At 30.9% G+C, this 26,329-nt stretch overlaps 2 protein-coding genes and 1 long non-coding RNA gene across 5 annotated transcripts; 1 reads left to right on the top strand and 2 right to left on the bottom strand.

Annotated features, from left to right (window-relative positions):
• Nucleotides 1-197: 197 nt before the first annotated feature.
• LOC121173326 (uncharacterized) lies at nt 198-1,018 on the bottom strand. The gene is made up of 3 exons (XR_005887944.1): nt 788-1,018; nt 549-631; nt 198-453 (listed from the first exon to the last, which is right to left on the bottom strand). It is a non-coding gene; the product is annotated as an uncharacterized lncRNA (long non-coding RNA).
• Nucleotides 1,019-12,361: 11,343 nt separating this feature from the next.
• Nucleotides 12,362-17,942, top strand: LOC100778886 (protein LIGHT-DEPENDENT SHORT HYPOCOTYLS 10). The gene is made up of 2 exons (XM_003542951.4): nt 12,362-12,927; nt 17,657-17,942. The coding sequence occupies exon 1, from the start codon at nt 12,362-12,364 to the stop codon at nt 12,905-12,907; it is 546 nt and encodes a 181-aa protein (XP_003542999.1). The 3' UTR covers nt 12,908-12,927; nt 17,657-17,942.
• Nucleotides 17,943-20,679: 2,737 nt separating this feature from the next.
• On the bottom strand, nt 20,680-26,275 carry LOC100815241 (trihelix transcription factor ASIL2). 3 transcript variants are annotated; one of them, XR_005887943.1, is made up of 3 exons: nt 24,575-26,275; nt 20,839-20,954; nt 20,680-20,722 (listed from the first exon to the last, which is right to left on the bottom strand). XR_005887943.1 is itself a non-coding variant. In XM_041008320.1 (3 exons), the coding sequence occupies exons 1-2, from the start codon at nt 25,497-25,499 to the stop codon at nt 23,193-23,195; spliced, it is 1,011 nt and encodes a 336-aa protein (XP_040864254.1). In that variant the 5' UTR covers nt 25,500-26,275; the 3' UTR covers nt 20,807-20,954; nt 23,180-23,192. The 3 variants fall into 3 exon arrangements, 2 of the variants coding, with proteins under 2 accessions (XP_003542983.1, XP_040864254.1); XM_041008320.1 differs by lacking the exon at nt 20,680-20,722 and adding an exon at nt 23,180-23,278 and having other exon boundaries at nt 20,807-20,954; XM_003542935.5 differs by having other exon boundaries at nt 20,680-20,954.
• Between the last annotated feature and the right edge of the window lie 54 nt (nt 26,276-26,329).

The following is a 26,329-nucleotide window of genomic DNA, read 5'->3' as shown; positions in this document are numbered from 1 at the left end:
GAATTTAGTAATTTATTATCCGCAGCTGATTTAATATGTATAATAAATGTTTATTAAATACTATTCAATTAAAAATACTGTACTTTAAATTTTTCTATGATAACTTATAAGTGTGCAGGGCTCTTTTTCCTAACTGTTTATGCACCGCCTCGGTAAGCTACAACTTCAATACAGTACTGTACAAATAAAAATTGATTAGGAGAGAGATTGCATTTAATATTTGGCACATGTTACAACTTACAAGGAGGAAATCTTGGATCCTGATTTAGTGGGATTAGGTATTCCATGGCGTGGTTGGATTATTCATAATAGTAGAACCCACTTCTGATTCTGATTGTGCTGTACAATAAGGATTATAACCATCAATGAGAGTTTTACAATCGGATTAAAAAATAACCTGTCATGAACCCAGCTCATGGCCTTGCAAAGAGCCATTGCATCAGCTTCAACAGGCTGCAAAATAACTTCAAAATTTATGGTCCTGACTAAGATGAACTGATTCAACTCGTCTCACAAACACATGTCAAGACCGACACAGTGCAAAATACCTTCAAAATTTATGGTCCACCAAATTGCCCACAACAACATAGCTATTTTGTTCAACACATCTTTGGGGAGACTTTGAACAAGTCTAAAAATCATATCAGTAAAACTATCAGAATTTTGCATATGGACCTGGATAGTGTCTCACAAACCAGCTTTTTTTTTCATACAGAAATGACTCTTACACAACCCACAAAGTAGTGCCATTCATTTTCCAGAATATTAACACAAAAAAGGCAAATACCTGAACAAGAAACACCGCAAAACTGCAAATTACATCTCGTGGGCAGGCATCCCTGAGCAGTCCTCCACAAAAAGACCTTAACTTTGTTGGGAACACACATCTTCCAAATTCCATTTTATTTTCTTATAAAAACATCTTCAATTATGACTTTTTTTAGGTTTAATAAATTGCAAATAAGATAAATTAATGTCTTAGACTTGTCGAGAGTCTAACGTTATCTTGCATTGGAAGAATTTTGAGAACCTTACTTTATCTTTTCACATACATAATCAATAAAAATTGCAAGTACTAGTAGTTGGTTTGCGGAAATGTTTTTTTCTTTTCATTTTTAATCATAAAATTAGTAGTATCTTATTCTAAATTTGTATTTTTGTTTTTAAAGATTTATATAAGTATTATTAAAAACATTTTTTTATTCATTATATCTTATATAAATTATTCAAAATAAGAAATAAAATACATGATAGTATTTTCGTAATTTAAAGTGATAACAGAAAGTAAAAACAAAATATTTTTTAAAACTAAATGAATCCTTATTTTTATGAATTTTTTTAAACATATTTATTTTCACATTATTTTTTAATAAAAAAGGAAAATAAAATGTAGTTAATATGGAATCAACAAATCAAACCTTTTAAAATGATTATAAAACACGGATGAAATCCAGATCATCCATGTGATAGACATAAATACTTATTATTATACTACAACAACTTTTATTTTTATTTTGGGAATTTAAGTATTAATTGACCAATTCTAACTTAAAGTGATCTCCAAATCTGTATTACAATCTACGTAAATATAAATTCAGCACAATTGATCTAATAGGTTATAATCAGCGGGAATCTAGGAGCGTATCAAGGCAAGTCATTTTTATTTTGCATAATTATTTAAATATTTAAAATTTAATAAATAATTATTTAATAAATTTTAAAAAATATTTTTATTAAATTTATGAATAAAAATAAATGTTATATATATATTTATTAATATTTTAAAATAAATATTAACTCAAAAATACATTTTATATATATAAAGGATCCCAAGGTAAGAGGGTCAAGACCCCTGTTTGTCTCCCTTGGATGTTATAATACTTTTCCCTATCAAAATATTAAATGGGTTGTATTAGGTTAAACTTCTAAAATGCATTGGATTTTCTGTTATCCATTTGACCATTTATTTTCTTTCTCTATTTTTTCTTTTTTGAAGAATCTATTCCTCTAATTTTGTTCTTCCAATACCTTTTCACAAATTCGGCTCTTATTGGGCCTGTGTCTTTCTATTCGTTTGATATGGACTTTTATTAAAGCCTCCATTTAATATGGACTCCTTCACTTGGGGAGGAAAGAAAATATTCCACTACAGAACTCCAATAAACAGGAAGTTACAGCAAATTGAATCTGCAATCTATATGGCCTTGGCCTTGAGCCTATGAGTATGTTTATGCAAAAAAGGTTCTTGCTATCAGTCCTTCTGCTTCATATTATAATATTATAGACTTAAAATCAATTATGGACTCTTTCTTAAAATTTAAACTTTTTTATTTAAGCAAAGATTTTATTGAAATGCCTAATTTAAGTACAAGATAGCCCGACTCAAATAAAAAGATACAAGCTTACATCCAAAACAATTTCTAAAAATCCCCCCAAAAAACCAAGAAAACATGGCATTCACCAGGTGTATATTGCTGATGAACATTTACGTACATAAATAAATAGTCCAATGTTTGATATTTGATTATTAACTATAATCTATAAACATTTACTTAGTTTAAACTTCTAGACTTCTAGTCAAGTAAGCTATGCTACTGTCTAGCCTTTAGAAAACTCGAGAAATTAAAATGTTCACATGTCCGAAATAAGAAAGATACACAGTAAACCTGTAATAAACCACTAGTGGGGTCACTGCTTCAGCTTTGAAACTGTCCACACACACTCATTGCATGCTTCAGCATTTCTAATCCATAACCAGCTACTCTTTCTTTTTTTGGATAATCAAACCAGCTATTAGCTATATATATAGCTTATGAAAGGTATTTTTGGTGTAGAGAGATATATATATATATATATATATATATATATATATATATATATATATTTGCCATAAATGATGCATATGATGGCAGAGACATTTTTCTGACGGATCATCTTTCTTAAAAGACAAACCACTGCGAGATTTCAGTCACATATGAGCTTTCCCTTTTCTCTTTTCCACCCAAAAACGAAAATTAAGGAAACCATACAAGGAATCAGTTGAAAATTTTACACATTGACCTTAAACCTTTTGCTTTTTTCTTACCCCATTTGTTTCAATCATTGATCAAACAACGTAGAATTTCAGATCCTTGGCGGTGCCCTCATGACATTACAAGTTACAACATGAGAAAGAAATTCTAAGGAGGGCTTGAAGGAAGAGACATTGGAAAGCTGGCCACTTTAGGAAGAGTGTAGCATTGTAGGGTCCATACTATACTATACTACGCCTGAAATTTCAGCAATTAATTGGAGACAAGTGAGAAAGATCGTGGGGGCCAGTTCACGTGGTTTTGCTATTCTCTCACTTGTGTTACGGGATTTAAAAAGCATTTTGATAATGACTGGGGGATTTTCTCTTCAGAATTTCAAATCATAAAGCAACTCATATTCAGTGCATCACGAATATGCCAACTTTGCTTTCTTTTCCATTTGCATGACTAGACATTACTACATGGCCGTTAAATAAAGCGATTAAATCGGCCACAGATACATTACCTAAAGATAATTAAACTCTCCAATTTAGGTTTATATTGCTTTCAACCAGTCTTGTCTATAATTTGGCATATCGATCGTAAGTAAATTTTTTGTCTAACCCTCCAAAACATATCGCTATGGTTGATAAAATTATCCGAAAAGTTAGCGCAAAAAGTTAGTTTAAAATCGAAAATTTAATTAACAGTAGAAAGTTAATTACTAGTTAAAAATTATTAAATTAGTTCATTGAATTTAATAGTATTGTAGTTTGTGTAGTGCATAAAATATATGTTTATTTTATATAATTAAACTTTATAATAAATAAATATTTTAGAATATATAAATTATATTTGAAATTTATGATAAATTACTTATATTGTGATAAAGGTTATTTAAATATTAATAATCTTTAAAAAATATTAAAATTCATTTTAACAATAAAGGAGAAAATAATAGATTAGAAGAGATAAGACATTAAAAAATTTCCTATAAATACTTGGGGTAATGAAAAACTCCTAAAAATGTTATTGTTGAATAATAGCTTTCAAAAGCACTTTAATTCAAGATATTTTTTCTAATTTATATATAGACATATATGTGTATGACAAACTCATCTATTGAAGTTGTTGATAAACGTATAAATGAAAATGTTTATATAAATTTTAATTTTACTTTAGGAATAAAAAATAAAATTTTGTAAATTAATTATAATTTGAGTTTTTAATTAATTTAAAATTCTTATAGGTTTGTATTTGTAGATAAATTATTTTGATTATATTTTTTTAGTTTCAATTGTTATTTTTCATATTGTGCTTTTGACTATTTTAGAGAAAAAAATTATATAGAAAATTATTTTATATTGTGATTGAAACTCTTAATTTTATATCATATTGTGAAATATTTTCAATCAAAATTAAAACAAAAAATAAATTAATATAATAATTCAATTACACATCTTACTTTCCTTGTATGTTGATTAACTAGTAGACAGTTAAACTCTATCTTATCTAGTAATTTAAGTTTAATATATTTTTAGATTAAATATAAGTTAAAAATTAAAATAATACTTAAAGTAATGTTTTAAAAATATTATATGCTGCTACAAAATTTATTTACCGATGTGATCAAACAAGTTTTCTAGTTAATAAAAATATATAGAAACTAGCTAGTTGAAAATGTTTTCCAAATATAATTTATATGTTTGTTATAAGTATAAAAAAAAATATTTCCAAGAAAGTGTATTTCGAAACATCATATTTCCATTTTGGTACAAGTTTTGAGAATGCATTCTCAATCATTTTAAGAAATATAAAAAATTTATATCATATAATTATTTCTAATTTCCATGGTGAAATTTGAGCATGTTAGTATTTTTATGGGTACAAAGTATGTTATTGTTGATTGTGATAAGATATTTATTTTATTTTTTATCTTTTAGATAAGATTAGTTAATTTTTGTTTTTTCTTTTAGAATATTTTATCTTTTCAATAACTTTTAGTTAGGATTTTATTTGTGTATATATGGGTACCCATATTCTAACAAAACACACTGAAATACTATTAATTTATACATATATTTATCATCTCTCTTTTCTCTTTAAAAGCCTTGTAACTTTAACATGATATCGAACCAGTACCATCCACCATGACTCGTCCATCATTATTGCATTGTCAAGTTCCCACTAGAAACTCTATTTTTGTTTTATGTTCGCCATGAATTAATTTATTAGTGTACTTCATTTCTTCGATCTCTCGTGCATTGTATTGACATATTAAGTCTCTATCTCTTATTGTCAGTGTTGTTATGTTTTCACTGCAGTAGGTTCATAAACCTTAGTTTGTTCGCTGGTGTAGGTTTTTGAGGCTTCCAATCGTCTTTCCCTTCAAGGGTGGTCGTAGGGGGTGCTTTAAGGGTTTCAACTATGCAGCGAGCAACACACTTATTTTTCTTCAATGGTTTATTTCACCAGCCCTCTTTTCTCACTAGGGTTTCATCTGTATTGTAATAATTAAAAAATCAAAATCTTTTACAATTCATTAAAAATGAAAAATATATGCAAAAGTAAAATTAAACATAAACTTTTTTTATATGTAAGAATCAAAAACAAATTTCAAGATATTTATAACAATTCACACATATTACTTAACCAACTAAAATATTAATAAATTAAACATCAAGTTTAAAAATATTGTATTCTAACCATTAGTTGTCCTAGACATTTAAATGAGAACCATTTACTTCCTCTTTCATTTTTATTTCTTTTAATTTCAACACTTACATATTTGCATGCAAGCAAAAGCTCAAGTTTTACTTGTTAGAATAATGCTAGCTAGTGATCATTCAGTGGGAATAAATATTCAAACTGAGGATTTTGTCTTCTCAACATTGACCAATCACAAATTGTACGTGCTATAATAATGTGATTATATAACATGCTTGTGAATATCATATAATCCTATACGTAAATAAGAATCAACAATGAGATATGAAAGATTTTGAAAACTGGGCAGGTAAAGTTTCTGAACCTAAATATTGAGTGCAGAAGATGAGTATTAGATTTTACATTTTCGTTAAAGGTCTTTTAAGGCAAGCTTCCCGTGTAAAACTTGTATAACAAAATTTTATTTTTAATTATTTTCAGAATCAAATTCATTAAAATTGACATCATTTATCAATAAATATACAGACACGAATTATTTTGACGAAAAAGAAAATCCATTTCTGCTTAATTGAGCATTCTATAAAAATATTCTATAGTTTTGGAGAGGTTTCATATGTATTTACGATAATAATTACAATGATGATGATTTCATATGTATTACAATAAGAAGACTTATAGATTATTAATTGAATTAACGTTTCCTTGATTGCAAATATTCATCATTGAGACGTGGTTGGGCTGTTTTACTTATTTCCCGATCTATTATTGAACGGCCTTTGCAGGAATTATGCAACATGTTGCGCTTGTGTTGTCAGAACACTTGATGACACATGTTGGAAAATTTGTAGCTACCAAAAAGAACAATAAGAGAAAAATTCAAATAGTAATATATACTGGTTGGAAGTACAGTATGATGAGAGACGGTTTGAAAAGTATAACATTTGTAAAATATAGGCTAAATTACACAGAAATAATTTATTGTATTTGTTTCAAATATATTTGTAGCATTATTTAATTTAATCATTAATATAATCAAACTTTTCTTACCGAATCAAGCTTTTACTTTGATAGTCTATTACAGTATAAATTTAATGTTAGAACTCTTAGAAGTATCAAATATTATTTTATATATAAGTATTTGATCAATCAAACTATTTACATTATAAAATTTCTTCAGCCACTTATGTTATTGCGTTAACCACTTTTTATAGTTCATCAATTAAGATGCTGAATAGATGTTCTACGACAGACGAAAATAGATTATTAGCATGTCTATATTCATATTTATCTCTTTTAAACATAAATTGTTTGCCTTTGGCTAATGTGTAAGTCTTCTAAGATATAACAAATTTTCTCAATAGTGATTGAAGTAACAGAACTAACAAGCTTTTATTATAATTAGTAACTTAGGATTTAGAATTTTAGACAATGAGAAGATAGAAGAAAAATAAGGAGAGTTTCAAAACCAGGGTTAACACCTGAAAGACACGTAACACAAGCATGGTCGATGCTTCTAATATTATGCATGCTAGCTAATAAAACACCGGCCTGAATATAATGTTAACCGAAACTGCCACCAAATCTATTTCTTGCTCAAATTGATGTCGTGAGATTTTACCTTCTAGCTTCCACTATTTTTGCAAACAAATATTACGGTATCACTTATGGAATGCCATAACCTGTCAAAACACAAAGATAATAGTATAGGTGACGTTTTTACCTCACAGTAGCTTTTCCATGGTTATGTTATGTCCTTCGAATTCGACACATTCCAGGGATGTCTCAGTTCAAGACTTCAAGTTGCAAAAATCATCCCAGAGACATACAAAAGCCAATTTCCCTTACTTCCTGCTTTGTCATTTTTCTCATATTTGCGCGAACTTAGTCTCTTAAGGATAAATAGTACTCGTCTGATGATAAAAATAAATAATATATATAGTATAAAAAGATAGGATAAGAATAGGAAATTAAGTTTATTGATGATGTAAAGGCGAAAGTAGTATATTAATAGCAAATTAAACAAGCACGTGTGTATTTTTGTAGCCATTTATTTTAATACAGTTTAACGTATTCATTTATATATTTACAATTTAATTAAATTTGTCAAAGAAAGTGTTAAGTTTTGTGGGATACCTTTATTTAACATATTCATTTATTTTTATTTACATGGTCTTTTTTCAATGCTTGCTGAAAAACTCCTAAGGGCATATTTGTTATGATTCATTTCGCTCTAAAGGCCAACCATGAAAGACTTTTGCCAGTTTTTGGTACAATGAAGACATATAATCCTGTAGTAAAAGGTTCACGGTCTAATTTTGTCCACGTACAAAAGGATAATCTTATTGGACCCTCATTATAAGTGTCCAACATATACCAAAAACGATGAACACCCCCAACAAAAAAAGAATAAGCATAAAGAAGAAAAATGATCATAACATTCAAAAGGAACTAAAGCTGCATCTTGTCATAATTAATCTTTAACGATATTAGCAAGGAGAGAAAGAGAAGGAACAATCGTACAAAATTAGATTCATGTTTGGTATCTAAACTGATGTGTCATGGTGTTTTCTAACATCTTGGCTCTTGGGGAGAAACTGATTGTATCTTTATACAGGAAGTTCTAATTATATATATAGTGATAGAACAAGAAATCAAGTAAATACCAAATTCACTAAAAAAAATGACATTGCAAAACATGTTTAAAATATTTAAAGTTTAGGAGAGAAAAATTGCATCAAATATTAGGGTATGAAATAAACTTCAGAATAACTTAAAAATATAATTATTTAAGGAAATAAGCCGAATAGTTCAGTGCTAACTTTTGCAAAGGTTAAGAATGTTGTGTGATTGTGTCAATATATTCTGAGTACCTCTGGTACTACATACTCTTTGTTCAATGTATAATTTTTGCTATAAAAAAAAAGAAGAAAAAATGGTGTCAATGGGTGTATGGTTATGATCAAGCCAAAATATGTCAATGCTAATAATTGATTTGATTACGTATCTCTCGTGCACGTGGACCAGTTTACAGAATGTTGTGTGCCTTTTATCTGTAGTAGATATATGTAGATCCATGCCTTCTTGTTCTAAGGTGTAAGTTTTTTAATGTAATTGTAATTTGAATATGGTCATATGGCGGGAATAGAAAATGGAGTGGGGTTAGTAGGTGAGGAAGAATAAAGGGGAAAGGGGGGGACATGTTTGACACTTTGAGCTAATTATTTGAAACAAAATAATGAAGAAGCTTACAACATTTTTATTCGAAAACTTTAGCATTTAAAAATCATCCTTGACATTGATTAATTTAATTCAATTCTTAGTTAATTCCCTCACGCTTAGACATGGCAAGAAAATCCATATCCGTGGGTACCCGCCTGAATCCGTCCCGACTTTGACGGGTAATACCCGAGTTGACCGGGTATGGGTACGGGTTCGGGTTTTCTCCGATAACCAAAAGTCGGGTACGGGTACTGGTATGGGATTACTAGACCCGTCCCGACCCTGAACCCGAACTCGCCCCGTCACTTAAAATCTTTAGAATTTTTGCATAACTTAATTAAAAGACATATAATTTTTATTATTAGTTAATTTTATTTTAAAATTTTTACATAATTTAATATTATTTTCTTAACTATTTTTGTAGACACATGCGTTATAATAAATTTATTGATATATAAGTAGTTAAAAATAAATGTTTAACAATCAATTTATTTTTTTCTAAAATCAAATTTTTAATATTTTTTTGCAAAAAAAAAATTCTAAATGATATGTGGAACGAGGTTGGGGATACCCGATACTCGACGGGTACGGGGATGAGACAATAAACTCAAACTCGTCGGGTATCGGGTACGAGTATGGGGATATATTGAGGAGTCGGGATAAAGGATTGGGGAGACAATACTCGTACCCGACCCGCCTCATTCCCATGTCTACTCACGCTTTGTTTACTATAGTAAATTTAGTAAAGAAAGATAGGGGAGAGAGAGAAACGGTAATGAAAGTCAAGGGTACCCGAAAAAAAATAAGAGTTTGCTTAATTTAGGAGAATTCAAACTTCCTTTTATTTGAGTACGTACTTGTTAAAAATTTACAACATTTATTTACTATTAAATTAGGGTGCAATATTCTTATTGCATAAATTATAATGAAAAACACAGATTTTTTTAACATAAAAGTTTAAGTGAATTAGCTAGGTGTCAAAAGCTTGTTAGGATCATCAGGATAGATTTAAAGTTCAAAAAACACTTATATATTATTTGTCAATAATATTTTCACATTAACAAAATCAAACTCACATCTTTATGATGATATATGAATTTATTTTTTATGAACTGGATTAATTTTTATTTACAATAATGAAAAATACAAATGTACTAATAAATCAATGAGTAAATAGTATTAAAACCTTTTAATTTATTTTTTTCATTTAGTTTCACCACTCGTCCTGGCTGATGATTAATTTTGGCTTACATAATAGACTTATGGGCCCTCAGCAAACGTGTGAAATCATGCAACGCCATAAAGTCTCACAAGTATCGTCCCCACAAAAGATCTCCTGAATATATTGACAAAGTGGTAACATATATATTTGTTTTTTTTATTCAATTTTATATTTTGGTTTCAACATATAATCAATGTTGTTTGATTATTCAAAAGGTAAATTAAGTTGATATCTCCAGATATAGTAAAATAATATTTTTTTCTTTCGATTTTAATAATGCAACCAATATGGTTCAATGTGATATTTAAAAATTTATATAATATGTAAAAATTTATACATATTCATTTGTGAGCTTATACAAATCTTCGAAACAATGACACATCAAACTAAAAACAAACACCGGCCCATACACTTGAAAATACCCAAAGTAAAGCTCTAGCTCCTGTGAGAAACTCTAAGATTTATTACTGAGGACTTTCCCCCGTTCAATCTGAGAAACATAGAACATATATAAAACAATGAGACTTTTAGTTCTCAATTAGTGTCATAGAGTCTCTATGATCAAGAATGCACTCCTATCTTAACTTACCCTTTTTGAACTTTCATGATTTTAACTCTCACTAATGCGATCACGCTATATAAGCTTTTGAATTTCCCTATAGTAAATTGCCCAACAAATATTGTATAATACTTAATTGTGACAATCTTCATGTCTCTTAGGGTTGTTTGCTAGTCATGATAATATAATAAGAAGAGATGATAAAATATAAAAGTTGGATAAGAGTATGATAAGATAAAAATATAATAAATCATATACAACATTTGATGCATAATAAATAAGAGTTTAATGTCTTGATAATGTAAAACAATTTTATATCTTTATTTAATATTAAATTATTATTTGAATTACTTTAATATAATTATTTTAAAAATTAATAAACTTATCATAAAAAAATTACATTTCAGTGCATAACTTTTTTCTCACTAAATAATCTTTTGAATAGCATAGAAATTGTTTTCTTTTGTACGCAGAGTAGTTAATGAAAAATATCTCCTTTCAAATTGAGGTAATTCCCCTTTAGGTTAGAATAATTTTTCTAACTTTGTGTTTAAATTAACCTTGGATGAGACTCCCACTGCGCAGTCATCCAAAAATACATCTGCTAAAGTCAATGGAAATTTTATAATGTTTGAGTACCAATTTGAAAACAATTAACTAGACCTAAAAACGTTGGCTTTTACCAAGACCAAAAATCTCAATTTAATTGGCTCTATGATTTCGTCTATTTCCGACCCTTTTAAATAATAAAAAAATACCTGTTTTTTTTTCTTTCTCTAGACAAAGACCATGTGTCAGTGTACTAAATAATTTGTCACAGACGCTTTTGAATTGCAGCACAGAACAGAAGATGCGCTTACAATTATTATGTAAAGCGAAAGAAATTCCATACCAATTAATTTAAACACTTCACCCATACGTACTTTGTTAATTAAATTTACATTTAACACTAAATTAAACAGTATAAGTGCACTCCGCCCCCTTCCCCTACACACACGTTCAGATATGAGTCATAATAATTAACCTTTTCCTTAGGCAGTATGAACAAATAAAAAGAATAGAAGACCAGAATCTCATGCTAAAAATAATTTGCCAATTCATTAGCTCACAAAGCACTGATGATTATGGATAACCAAGTAGATTAGTGCACTAAATCCAATCAGGCATACTTGGACTATAAGCACCAAAGCACCGACTACAAGGTAACCGGCTAATTCCAATTGGCTTCCTTGAGTTAGACAAAAACAATAAAATAATTACATAGTATCTTAATTATTCATACCATATACCAAATCATAATGCCTACTAAGAAATGATGATCGATGATAATATTATCAGATGATGCCATATAACATAACTTACATATTTTAATTTTTTAAACCTAGAAAAAACAAACCAAAATGATATAAAATAATAGTATATATATATATATATATATATATATATATATATATATATATATATAAGTTAATGCAAATAGGTAAAAAGTGTGGAAATGCAAATATGAGAGAGAGTGAGAGGGAGTAGGAAAAGGGGAACAAAAGCACCTTCAGATAGGACCCATAACATGTCCTCTCAAAAGACCCCAAGATGTGATTTTCATCTTTCTCCACTGCACTAACGCATTCTTTTCTTTCACCTCTTCTTGTGTCTTATTTCTACCTATTCCAATTTCCAGCCACCATGTCTGGCGAAATGCATACCGATTCCGCGTCATCGTCACGAGCCGCCGCCGCCTCTGATCAGCGTCATCAGCAGCCGGCGGCGGCCCCTCTGAGCCGGTACGAATCGCAGAAACGGCGAGACTGGAACACCTTTGGCCAGTACTTGAAGAACCAGACACCCCCAGTTTCGCTTTCACAGTGCAACTTCAACCACGTGCTTGAGTTCCTTCGCTACCTTGACCAATTTGGGAAGACCAAGGTCCACTTGCACGGTTGTATCTTTTTCGGGCAGCCTGACCCGCCCGCGCCCTGCACCTGTCCTCTCAGACAGGCTTGGGGGAGTCTCGATGCGCTCATCGGACGGCTCAGGGCTGCCTACGAAGAGCGCGGAGGCTCCCCCGAGACTAATCCCTTTGGAAGCGGAGCTATTCGCGTGTACCTTCGAGAAGTCAAGGAGTGTCAAGCAAAGGCCAGAGGGATCCCATACATCAAGAAAAAGAAGAAGAAGAACCAACTTAAGGGCCCTCATGATGCTCCAAAGTCCTTCAAGCAATTGGCCACTTGAGATCGATGGATGGATGGATGGTAATTTTTTCGTACCAAATAGTATCAATAAATTAGTTGCTTAATTTATGCTATATTTGGATTTAAATGCGACAAATCACTTGTGTGTGTAGATAGGACACACAGTGATTAATTGTGGGTCGGTAGGTAGATTAACAAAGGTTATCATATCACTATATATGATACTCGTCAAATAATTAATTGGGAAATTTGAATCCTTTTAATTTTATAAAAAAAAATGTCAGCTATGGAGATGCATACATATATATATATATATATATATATATGGAGTATACACATAACACAAACCCTAAAAGCATAACACAAACAAACCCTAAATTCCCATCTTTGATTGAGAAATTGTTTGGTTAGAGTAATGTACTATTAGCTGAAGACTGCAAAGAATAATAATTAGAGTAGAAAGGATACCTTCTCTCTCCGTCTCCTCCTTTTCACTCTCTCTTTCTCTCTCTGTCTCTCTCCTATCATTCAAAACACTGTTATTGCAGTTTCCTAATTAAATACTCCTCAGGTAGGCACTTTATACTGATTTTGGGCCTATTTCTGATTATGCTAGATGTGTTTGCTCCCCATGGCCATGCGAGCTTGATATATCATACGTTGCATGTGATTCATACAAATTGACGTAGAAATTGAAACGTACTTGAATTCGGTCATTTATTTTAAACGAATACGTGTTTCAGTTAATAAAACAGAATTCTTCTTTAAGACAATTTGTACGGTAGTGTGGTCCATAAAAATTGTGTCATCTTAGAAACATGGTAGAAAAGTTAATTGTTTTTAGCTATTTGTCTCTCTCAGCATCCACACAAACGTTGGTTTGTTAAATGATGGGCATATGCATATATACGTCGTTTTGAATTTGTACTTAATCTAGCCATTTGTGAATGTGAGGATAGATTACACAAAAATGACCTTAGACGTTTCCTTTTTGTTTGACTCTATGCATTGTCATCAGATTGTGTATAGAGATACTTATTGTCTCTTCAAAAGTTCTATCCAAAGTCCTCCGACCTCCATATGTATAATCACAAATATTGTCTAATAGAAGAAAGGGAAGGCAAATAAAGTTAATTCAGTAAAAAAAAAAAGTTAATTGTGAATTTTCTTATAAATAAAATAAAAAAAGGAAGTAGATAAGGTAGATATAGATTGATCAATCATAAGCTCAAACTTAATTACCAGATTGTTCTGGCGGAAGGATATCTCAGTTAGACGTTGAGGTTCAGGCCATATACATAGCTATGTAAGTGTGCATGAACGTGTCTGCTTCTAAAAATGGCTTAATTACAAACTTACTAATTGTTTAAATGAGTTTATTATATTTTAATGGGCCACATTGGTCGGTAATCTTTCCCTCCCTGTCACTTTCTGTGTATACTTCCATGTCATGTCCATGTAAGGTTTCAAATAATGACCCTCAATTTGCTTCGAGCATTTGTAAAGATAATTGTATTCTTTCCAATCCACTTTCAATTTCTTACAAGACATAGAGGAACTTTCCTTCAATTTGTACTGAATCTCTTATAGTTATCACAGAGTCAGTGACATAGCAATATGAGCAAATCAAATATTTACTTCAAATTATACTCTCATATCATTCATCGATCGCTGTCCCATTCTTAATACCTCATATTAGATCCTGAGCAGGGTGAATGTTGGCATCCTATAAACATTGTCTTGTGGTTGATAGAAAATGGTGTCCTGATAAAGTATAGTGAGATAGATGTGATTGAATGATATTCTATCATGGTTTATCATAAAAAAAGGAAAATATTTAACATATACATTTTCTTTTCATTTCATTTTTACTTTTTCTAAAAAAATATTACTTGCATTGCATCACTTACCAAATTCTCTCTTTCTATATTTTTTTCTGCCATCTCTCATCTTTCCATTCAAATTAGGAATATTCACGTGTTGGATTGATTTAGGTTTAAGATGAAATCAAATTTGAACTAATTATTTTTAATTTAATTGGTTTGATTTGAATTTCATTTTTTATATATTTTTATCAATCCAAATCAAACCAATATCAAACCAAGTCAGTTAAGATCCATTTTGTTTGGTTCAAGTCATTGGATTATGACAAAAAATAGTTATTATATATTTTTTTCAAGATTTTATCTTTGTTTGTTATTTATTTTATATAAATATTTAATTTTAAACTAATGAAAGGTAAAAATGTTTCTTATGACTAATAATTTATTTATTTAATATTTATTGTTTTATATAGTTATCACTCTATATATATTACTATTTTCTTTATTAAAAAACACATAATAAACTTGACCAAATTAAAACACTCCGTAACACTAGATAAAATTATAATCAAAATGATTGAAAAGAAAAGACAAATAGAAAAAGAAAAAAATAAGTTCTAAAGACTAAAATGTATTCATCTAAAAGTTAAAAAATAATTAATCAAATCAACGAATTGATTCAAGTTGAAAAAAAGATAAATATGAGAATTTTGGATTAAATTTGAAGTGAAAAAAAAATCAATAGCTAAATTAATTTAATTAATTTGATTTAGAATGCAAAATTCATCATGTCAATCAAATTTGATTAACACTCCTAACTCAAATCTTTCTCATAAAATGAATTATTACTCGCTAAAATTCAACGTTCTTGGTTTAGTTTACTTGAATATTATCTTTATAGATACCCAAAAATGAACAAATTAATTAAGATACTACTACTAATTTTTAGATTTTAATAATAATATGTTGAATGTAAAGGTATTTTATACTTCCAATCAATCTTAAATTGTTATATCATTGAATATCTTTGATATTTATAATAAATACTTTAAAATATATACCTAAAGTTTGGCTTTATTTGTTTTTTCTTATTAATTGCTTTATTGGTTGTTAGTATAGAAAAATCAAACTAACAATGTATCAAAATTAAACTGAGTTTTTTTTAATATATTTTTATATGATTATATTAAAAATTATGGTTGACAAAATATTTCAATTAGTTTCTATCTTTTATTACTAGGTGAAAATCTTATTTGTTTATTCGATAAACAAGTATTTTTTAGTAATTTTTCAATAATTTTTAACAATTTTTGAAACACTATTTGAAGTAATATTTTTTAAAATGTTAATTTTTAACTTCTAACTTTTTACATTTTATTTCATTTTTATCCTAAATATATTTATCAATTTTTCTGTTTATCATTTTTAAATAAATCGGTTTATTTTTTTAGTTATTTTAATTTTTTAACTACTTCAACAACTAATTTTATCAAATACTTATAAATTAACAAATTAATTTTTCAGCTAATTTTTCAACTTCTAACTAATTTTTGAAGTTAATTTTGTTGGGCATAGTCAAAATATTTAAGTTTGAACAAAATACTTTTTGTTCAAAAATTAGCTTCATGTTTCTTTTTCTTCTTTTTTTTCCCCCTTTTTTTGTTATCCATCATAAGGCTTCGGCTATTGTAATGAATTTTGAAGGTTTGAGATTTCTAATTAAGTTAAAAGTTAAAACTTTATAATATTTGAAATTGATATATCCAATTAATAAGGTGTGCATTGTGAATATGCAAAACACACTGAATGAATAAAGTAAGTTATATACAAAATTGACTTAACCTGTTAGGTTATTACTTGAGAAATAAGATGAAATGAAAGTGTATATGTGACCTCTTTTTATCACACGAGTCCTTGATTGCAAAAGTAATCTTTTGGCAGATCAGATCAAGAATTGTGCATATAAAACCAAAACGGTGCCTTTCTGCATTTTTTTTTTGGAAGGCAAAATAGTATTATAACTGTACAAGACCTTTCTGCATTTAATCCAAGTAGCTTGAATATTTGGTTTGATTTGAGGACTTATCAATTATATAAAACAGAGATAACTATATATATTAAATGTTAATTAATTGTGTCAAGAATTGAATCAATTTAAAAGTCAAAGAATTGTTTTCTTTAAGAAAATATTTTGTTTCCATTCTCTATTTTTATAAATAATTACAAAAATATTGCTATAACCCAATTCTAAGAATTTTAATGGTTTCAACCCTTTTCATAGTCCAATTTTCATTCTTGAAAATAATTTTAAGTTCTTATGACCATATCGCAGTATATGAAGAACCACACATCCTTAATCTTGTAGTGAATGCTATAGAATACACACTTGAGCCTTATAGAATAAAGTACCATAAATTAGAGTGCACTTTATTCTAAAAATTAAACACATTACACCGAAGGATAAAACTTTTATGGTATCAAACAAGTTGGAAGAAAACATGCACCATGATGTCTTTGATTTCACCCAAACATATTACAGCTTTGTTTTATTTTTTGGTTAATATTTATAGTTTGATAAAAAAAAATAACATTGCCATGTCTATAGAACTATATTCGTACTGCATTGGTCCAAAAAATTTCGTACCATATAACAATATTGCATGACTCTATACCGAATCTCTTTAAGTATCTGCAAGTTTTAGACGTATGTACCCTAAAGAGGTTTGGTCAGTGAATGAGTGGAAACGCATTCTGATCAGTTACTATGCAATTTCTCATGTTTGGAATGAATATTAATTTGCATACATCCAATGGTTAAAGTTCTTCGAAAAGGCTTCGATATATTGCATTCAAATTTAATAGTGACTTCTCACTCTGATTATGTGGGTATTAAACTATAAATTAGAGCATCAAAAGGATGTGAATATTGTAACAAGTCACTTTTGCTGAATACTCTTTGCATGCAGGACTGAAAGAACGACTTACTTGGATTGGGGATTTAATTTGCCAAAGTGAACGAGTATGTCCTAAAAGTATCATCTCTACTGCTGCTTCAACTAAAAATTATCAAAGAAAAATATTAATATCCCACATAATTAATACGTACGTAGTTCTGAACATCAGAATAATCCTTTTGGAGCAAGTTTGTAGGCCGTCTTAAATATATGTTCAAGTTCAACCTTGTAAGTTCTTATCACATATTAGACCTCATCGCCAAAATAGAAACAGTCAGATCGAATGGCTAGATTTATAGACGTTTACTACTTCAATTACCACTGCTATATATTACTCTCTCAAGTCTCACACACACACACACAAATGGCAATCACGCATGATCCAAATATCCAATAATTAAAATCTATCTCTTTTTGTTAAACTTCATATTATATAATTCTTAAGCAGTAGTTTTCATGCTGATCTTTGAAGCTGTTAACTATGGGATCTGTCATATGGTCATTATTTTAGATTGATGATCTATGATGTTTAGTTTGATATGCATCTTAAAGAAGTAAAAAGGTTGGTGCATTTGAGGCATTGTGTTGGAAATTTGCGTTTAAGATATCCAGAGAGTAGTGTGTGGTCATCTTGCGAGTACTTAATGGGCTTCATTTTGAATTTTGATATCGAGTGTACCCATTAGAAGAGTCACGAAAGTTATAAGCATTGCAGTTTTCAACCATTTTACCCCATAATTTTGTCTATTCAATTTGTTCGCAATAAATTTAGGTAAAGTTACATTTTTGGTCCTTCAGTTTATTTTTAGTTTTAGAATTGATCTTCCGGTAACTTAATTCACGAATTGGGTCCTCCTATTTTATAAAATCGTGTAATGTTGGTCTCTCATGTCACAATTGGACGTTGACCGTTAGCAAGTGAGGTTGACTGTCACGTGTCATGTTCTGATTGGTCAATGAAAACAACAATGTATTTCATCTTTCATGGAGTTGATATCCAAGCAAAACATAACATGTGACCGTCATCATCCAATAAGAACGTGACACGTGACAATCAACAGTCAACGTCCAATTGTGACCTGAAGGACCAATATTACACGATTTTACAAAATAAGAAGACTCAATTCGTGAATTAAATTAATGAAAAACTAAAATCCAAAATTTGAAATAAACTGGAGGACTAAAAATGTAATTTTGCCTAAATATACTAATATTAAACATATCCTCATGCATATATTTAAAGAGTTGGCAATATGTTATTTTAATGTTACGAAATTATTACTTTAAAGAAGAAAAAACTCAGTGGAGATTTTCTTTTGGGATTGGGGATTGGGATGCTTTGCTTGTTATGTCTTCTTATTGCCTACATGTTTATTTTGTTATAAAACATCAAATTTTAAATAAAAAATAAATTTCAACGTGGCAATACATGATTCAGTTACCAACACTAAAATTGCTTGAAAATTAAATTTTGAAATGAAACATTTAACAAAACTAAACTATTAAAAAAAAAATACACAAACAGTCATGTGATTTTGTAATAAAAAAGAATTTAAAAAGGAAAGAAAATCCTTATACTCCCTCTGTTACTTCTTATAAGACATTGTTTTAAAATGTTCTTATTTTTTTTATAAGATTATTTTTAATTTTTTCTTGTATTAATTTTTTTAAAACAAATACTCTTAATTATTTTACTAGTCCATAAATAAGAAATGTTATTTATTTTCTCTTTCTCTCGCGCGGATCGAAGAATTGAATAGTTTAGTTTTAAAAATTAAAATTTCACTACTATTATTTTCTTTTCATGCATTATTTATTTACGAGTAATTTTGAAAACATATTATAATTAAAAATAAATTAAATATTAATAATTAAATTAACTATGTTAATATAAATGAATTAGTTAATAATATCTTATAATTAGAGATAGAGAATATTGTTTTTTCACACAGCAATGAACGCCTTTATTGGTTGTCATTTCACCAGCAATAAAAGTTTGTATATTTCTTACTTTTGAGTACATGAGATTGGAAATGCAAACATGCACCAAGGTGTTTATGGCTTGTTTGCATAATTAGGCTATAGAAAATTTAGAATTTTTAAAAGAGAAAAAAAATTATAATATAAAAAGTTTCACAGAATCATCTAATCAAATCTTATCATATAAGATAAGTTTATTGACTTTTAAAGTAATTCAATTAAATCTTATCATATAAAATAAATTTATTAACTTTTAAAATAATTATCTTAAAATAATTCAAACGATAATTTATGATTATATGACTATGTAAAATTATTTTACACTATCATGTATAATCATTAATTTTTTTAAAATGTTATAAATTAGTGAATAAAGCCACAAGTTTGATAGATTATCACCATTCAGAGTTTTTTCTTCACTTGGGTTTTTTTTTAACAATTATCAAAGTTGAGTGGTACATAAAAATCCATGTAATAAATGTCCTTTTTCAAAGTCCAAATCATTCATCAATTCTATCGATAAATATTAATTATTATTATTATTATTTTAATAAAAAAATTAAATTCATATTTTTGTCATTTTCTTTTCTTTTATTATCAAAAGAATCTTATAACTTTCTAGTATGGGACTAAGGTGATCAATGGTTTATATTGAATAAAACAAATATTTAACATGTGATATAACAAATAATACAGACTTGCATATTCATCGTAATTCGATTTTTGAAATAGTTTCGAATAAGCATATTACCCAGCGGTTAGGCTTATAATCAAACATGAGCTAAACAATTGAAAAATTTTATTATTTAAAGAGTTCAAACACGACACACTATTTTGTATTCTGTAATTTTAGCAAGATTTTTAAGTTTTTAGCAAAAAGAATTTTATACGCCTTATTTCATTTCCAATTTTCATCATCTAAGTGTTTTTTTTTACGAGGGAAAAAATGAAAGACAAAAAAAAGGACACTAAGTTGTTTTAAAAAACGTGTATATATATGTTTTGAAAGAAGCAACTGGTCAGCCAGGTATTGAAAAGGGAAAAGGGGGGGGACATTTGGCATAAAAGTGTTATACATTGATTGGAGCAAATTCTATATCGGAGCCGAATTAGGCCTAGTTGCCGAATTAATTTATAAGAACTAATAACAACAAATTAAAGGCTAGCTAAAAGAATCCAAAATTACTCCAAAATAAATTTCTATTGGAGATATTCCCTCGTGACAGTATATCAGTTGAAGATATGTACTTTCCCATTGACTAGACCATAGCAAGACAAGCATTTCGAGCACCGTCAACGAACCATCGACCACTTGGCTAGCTATACATATCTGCGGCAAAGAACAAGTTTGTCAAAATAGTTCAGCAACGCGTAAATTGAGACATGTTCTATCACAGTTGTCATCACACTTCTTAAGTACTAAATGCTTCGACCGAAAGAATAATCCACAACTAGTCTTTCGATATTATTAATCCAAAACTATAATATCGTAGACCACCAAGATTCCTACAACCTCAAAACTATACTTGTATGTTTCAAGTCAAAGAAAAGGACACATTTACAGCAGTCAAGCCACTACATAATTGTGAAGGCTAAAAAATCTCTTCTAAACTGACAACACCTTAGCTTGAGCAGCTGGATAATATCTATACATGCAATGAATTGTAAGCAAAAAACATATATGGCTTTGAGTAGGAATATTTCTCCAAAGCTAATAATCAAGAGCATAACAACAGGGTATACAATAAGATTTCCAGATCTTTGTACCAAAAGATATTTGTAAATGTAGCCTAATCAGTTGAAATTGTATCTGTATCCTAATCAGTTGAACTTTACCCGGTAATCACAGATCCATCATTTATGTTTATCATTTTATGAAATGACACATTTTCCTTCACGTATCTGATACTATACTAGCAAGTCATGACCAAGTCTCAACTAACTTGGATTGATTAGTAATCTGAACTCAGAAGCTATTGTCTAGCGCAGCTCAGAATTATATATATAATAAAGCAAGGTTACATGTGTTTGGTTTTCTATTGTTGAAAAGGAGCCTAACGTACATTTACCTATAAGTAACTAGATCTTGCTTTTCCATGTACGTGGTTAGGAATGAAATCCAAGCACACTAACTCATCCCATCAAAACCTTGTATCATACTGTGATTCATTGCTACCCTTTTTTAAAGACATGCTTAAAAACTTAAGGGCAAAAATAACTAAAACCCTAAAAATCATCAATAACTCCTTATTTATTGAATAGTATCATCACAAATTATGCTCACATTAAGAACAGAACATCTTAATAGCATTTTTCTTAAATTCAGAACTCCTAGAAAGTTGACACTTAATAGCAGTGGTCTAAAGCGAACCAAAAAAGGGAATAATATTACCATTTTTTCAAGCAAATAAAATAGTCTCCTTACATTTTAGGCCACACAAGGGATATAAGCTATAAACCCTACCACATATAATCACTCATAAGAAACAGAGTAAGAAAATAAGACAACATCTATAAACCCTACCACATACGTATTATTACCATTTTCCACACTGTTTTGATATGACCGAAAAACTTCACCAAAAGAATTAGTCTACTAACTCAAATGGTTACCACTTTCCAGTTCTCCCATTGTTCTTTTTCTTATATAAGAAAATTAAACTTGCACAAAACCCCATACCTTTTGAACCAGTAACTCACCACTCTCCTTTGTTCTTAAAGCAAACAATATTTCATACCTATCCATAGTTTGATAGAAATGTCCAAACTAGAAATGTAATACAACAAAACTGGAGTGGTTAAAACTTAAATGGATCAATCAAGATAAAAACAACTAACCAGAAGCCAACCCAACTGAAGGGAGTTAAAGTCACCAGCAAGACAAAGCTAGCATCAAACTATCAACACACTTCATGTTCTCAGCATATGACCATCCCTAAGGTTCCAGGTCATCACTACTTTAGTACAACACATTCTCGCTGAACTTGAATTCATACATATTAGATACTTCTCTAAAATTGTCTTCTAACTTTTCTAGTTTTTTTTTTTTGTGCTAATTTTAACATGCTAACTTGAATTCATACATATTAGCTATACAGTTCCTGTTAAATTTGGATGCCTCAGTCCTACCCTTACTTTGCAACTCCATATAAATTAGGGATGAGTAGGTGGCAACTGGATCAGTTAATCAATCATCTGTTCATATCTAAATTTACATTTCTTGAAGACTTGAACAATGCAGATGATAGATGCAGCTTCCAGCCAGACTCCACCATTACCTTTGTCTGGTGATAGAAGATGACATGTACAAATAACTAGACAGTGCAATGAAGGTTTTCCTTTGAGAATTCAAACTACATGGACAGCATTAGAGCTGTGTGAAATCAATTGTAACTCATAACTAAGTTGGAATGGAACTGGAGAGAGATTGATTTGTGATGGGCACAAGATAAATATGCAGAGTTCATCAACATTCCTTTTATTTTCTAAGATTGCATCCAAGCACACTGTAAACAAGGGCTTATTTTTAAAAAAAATCAGTGAAACCAAACATACTCTTAACCCCCAGTCAATAGATGACCATGCAACAAACTGGGGGGAAATCCATACGAGTCCAGTGTTCATTGTCTACAAGAGCACATAATTCCTCCTCAGCTGTTGAAGAATATACTTGTGAGAGTCAAATCAATCATGCCATTTCAGGATCATTAAAGTCATTTTGTAAAAATGGACTCCTAAATTCCTATCATTATAGATTTTACTAAACAAGACAAGTTTGTAGATAACATGCCTAAAGCCTTTCTTATTCTTAAAGGGATGAGATTCAAAGTGGCCAAGAAATCTTGAGTTATCAATGGTATGTTATTTTTAGTTAACACACAGCTGTCATCATATTCCTAATTTCCATGAATTAAGTAGCTGCATGGAAATGCATCCTATTATCTAAATCAATATCAGTGTGTAAGAAATATCCAAGAGTTCAAACACCAACATGTTTCCCTCTCTTTACCTTGCATATTAGCCTACAACAACTACCCAAAACTGCATCACATTTATGAAAGTTGAAATAAAGCACACATGTACCACACATGGTTTGGCAATGCATTTATAAAAGTAGAAGTACAGCACCAATTTACCATGCATGGCTCTATTTCAATCAGCTACAAAAGGAAAGTGAGATATAACATTAACAACAGCCACTGAATGCAAAACTAAAAAACAAAATGTGAGAATCTTCAACCACTACTACCTCCAAGACAGACAAAAAAAGTACACAGACCTAGACTCATCTGTTTGCAGAAGTTACTGTGAAATACATATGATTTGTATGTTTGAACACCAAACACAAATCCAACCTTGAGTTTATAATATATCAACTTCATGCTGACTTTCAAAATAAGAAGCCATACAATAACAAATAACAATGAGAATTCATTATGTAGGACAGTTCAGTAAAAAGCTTTAACATGGTCCCTAGCCCCTAATGTTAATTGTCAATGTCACAAAAGCTTGAAAACACCATTATAATACAAAACCATCTGCATCTTGCAGAACCATAAGCTTTAAAGTTAAGAGGACTAGCTCAAAGCCTCCACCATTTTTATAGAAAAACAGTTCACAAAAAAAATATCTCAGCATAAACTATGATGATATAAAGAACTTGCCAAACCCAAGTACTAAAGTGCATCACATGCTAGTATATTTAATTGTAGGACTACAAGAAACAACCAATTCAGAGCATTCAGTGCACCCTCTAGAGTCCAAACCAATCTATTTTTCTTTTACCACCAAAAAGGAACTCACTGGAGAATAATCCTCTAGCGACCCACTTATCCTCAAGTCCAAAACATCATTCATTCGTTGAAAACAAAACACTAAAAAGTACAACGTGTGATCAAATCAAGCCAAAAGGGAAGCAAATAAAAGGCCGAATTTTTTTTTGTATCTCACCATTAGAGCCAGATCTTTTACCGCGCTTAATTCTCTCGAGCTGAACCTGTGTGTCCATAAACATCTCCATCCTCTGCACTTCAAGATCTTTAGCAAACTGCATCCTCTGTTTCTCCAAATCCACCATCTGCCTCAGCTTCTGCGCCTCCACTCTCTCATAAACTTCCCCAAACCTCTCTATCGCCTTCGCCAACCTCCTCATCCCTTCCCTCTCCTTATCCCCTTCCTCCACTTCGCTCCCTCTCCCTTCCTCTTCACATTCTTCCTCCTCCTCCTCCTCCAAATCCTCCGCCTCCTCCTCGTCTTCCTCCTCATCGTCCTCATCAGCCTCCGCTGCCGCCGCCGCGGCAGCCACGGCGGAGTAATTCCTTCTGAAGTAACCCTCGTCCATCGCCGCTGCCGAGGAGCGCTTCTGCGGCAGAGCGACGGCCGTCGGCGGCACCGCAATCGCAGGAGAAGAGGAAGGGTTCTGGTTTTGGTTCTGGTTCTTCCGATGCGGCAGCAAAGGAAGAGCCACCGGCGGCGACGGAGACGGCGAAGAGGTTGATTTCTTCGCGCTAAAATTAGGGCCGATTAGAGCGTCCAAGCGCTCGTAGAAAGGCCAAGAGGAAGAGAGAGTACCGTTGGAGGCCGAAACCCTAGCCTTCTCGATCTTGTACTTCTTCTTAATGGTGTCGATGCGGTTTTTGCACTGGACGTCGGTGCGGTGCGTCTTTTTGGTGTGGCCGTGGAGCGCGTTGACGGCGTCGGCGACGTCCTGCCAGTCCTTTTGGCGGAGGTTGCCGCGGTTGAGCTCGAGGTAGCGGCGGCCCCAGGCGTCGACGAGCGTGGAGGAGGCCTCCTCGGACCAGCAGTCCTCGCGGACGGGGACGGGGCGCGATGGCGGCGGCGTGGTGGTGAGGAGGGAGTCGTGGAAGTCCGGCATCGGAAAAAGGGAATTAGGGTTGGAAGAGAGATAAAGAGAAAGGGAAAAGAGAAAGAGAAAGAGAAAGAGAAAGAAGAAGAAGAAGAGAGAGAAAGCGAAACGGCAAGGCGAAAGAGTGGGAATGGTGAGGGATAATACGGTACGGTCGCCGGGGAGGGGCGCGTGTTGTTGGGGGAACCCCCAGTGTGTGAGTGGCTCGCGTCATCGGATCGGCTCGGCTTGACCGCTACAACTACTACTATCGGAAACACCCAATTTTTTTTTTACATTTCCAAATTAATTATTCTACAATTATCATACTACTTACTAATACTATGCCTGTTTTTTTTTATATCATTTTAAAAATTATAGGAAAATAAAAATATTTTCATTTTTTTTTATTTTAGAGGGACGAAGGTTTTGGTTTTTGGAGGGAAAGAGGGACGCGCGTCGTTGCCGACTTGACTTGCGGTGTGGGTGACGGCTCGATTCCGTTTGGCATTTTTCTTCTTTTTGGTATTTTTATTTTGATTTTGATTTTGATAAGAATAATGAGATAGAAAGTGAGCGAGATACCGTTTCAAGATTAAGATTGAGATCAGGAGCATCATAAAAAGATTAAGATTAGGATTAAGGCGTTAAGCTTTGACCGGGGATTGGTGAAGATTAAGATTCAGATCATTTTATACCTTGCGTTGCGTCTACACTCTCTTTTTCCGTTTTGTTTTCTTTTCTTAAATAAACACGCCGTGACCACTCCGATTCCACTCTGAGGAAACTATTTATTAATAATGGAAAAAATGAAAAAACACGCATCCGCCCCCAACCAAATAATGGAAAAATATTTATTG

This window comes from Glycine max, chromosome 13 (genome assembly GCF_000004515.6).
Source record: "Glycine max cultivar Williams 82 chromosome 13, Glycine_max_v4.0, whole genome shotgun sequence".
NCBI classification, from domain to species: Eukaryota; Viridiplantae; Streptophyta; class Magnoliopsida; order Fabales; family Fabaceae; genus Glycine; species Glycine max.
This window is presented reverse-complemented; position numbering and strand designations above follow the sequence as displayed.

What these genes read in the sequence shown, in the direction of transcription:
- LOC100778886 (XM_003542951.4), top strand. Translation starts at nt 12,362, where the DNA reads ATGTCTGGCGAAATGCATACCGATTCCGCGTCATCGTCACGAGCCGCC.
- LOC100815241 (XM_041008320.1), bottom strand. Translation starts at nt 25,499, where the DNA reads ATGCCGGACTTCCACGACTCCCTCCTCACCACCACGCCGCCGCCATCG. An exon ending in TAAAAGATCTGGCTCTAATG is followed by an intron (nt 23,279 to 24,574) that starts GTGAGATACAAA and finishes ATTCTTCAACAG; the next exon opens with CTGAGGAGGAATTATGTGCT.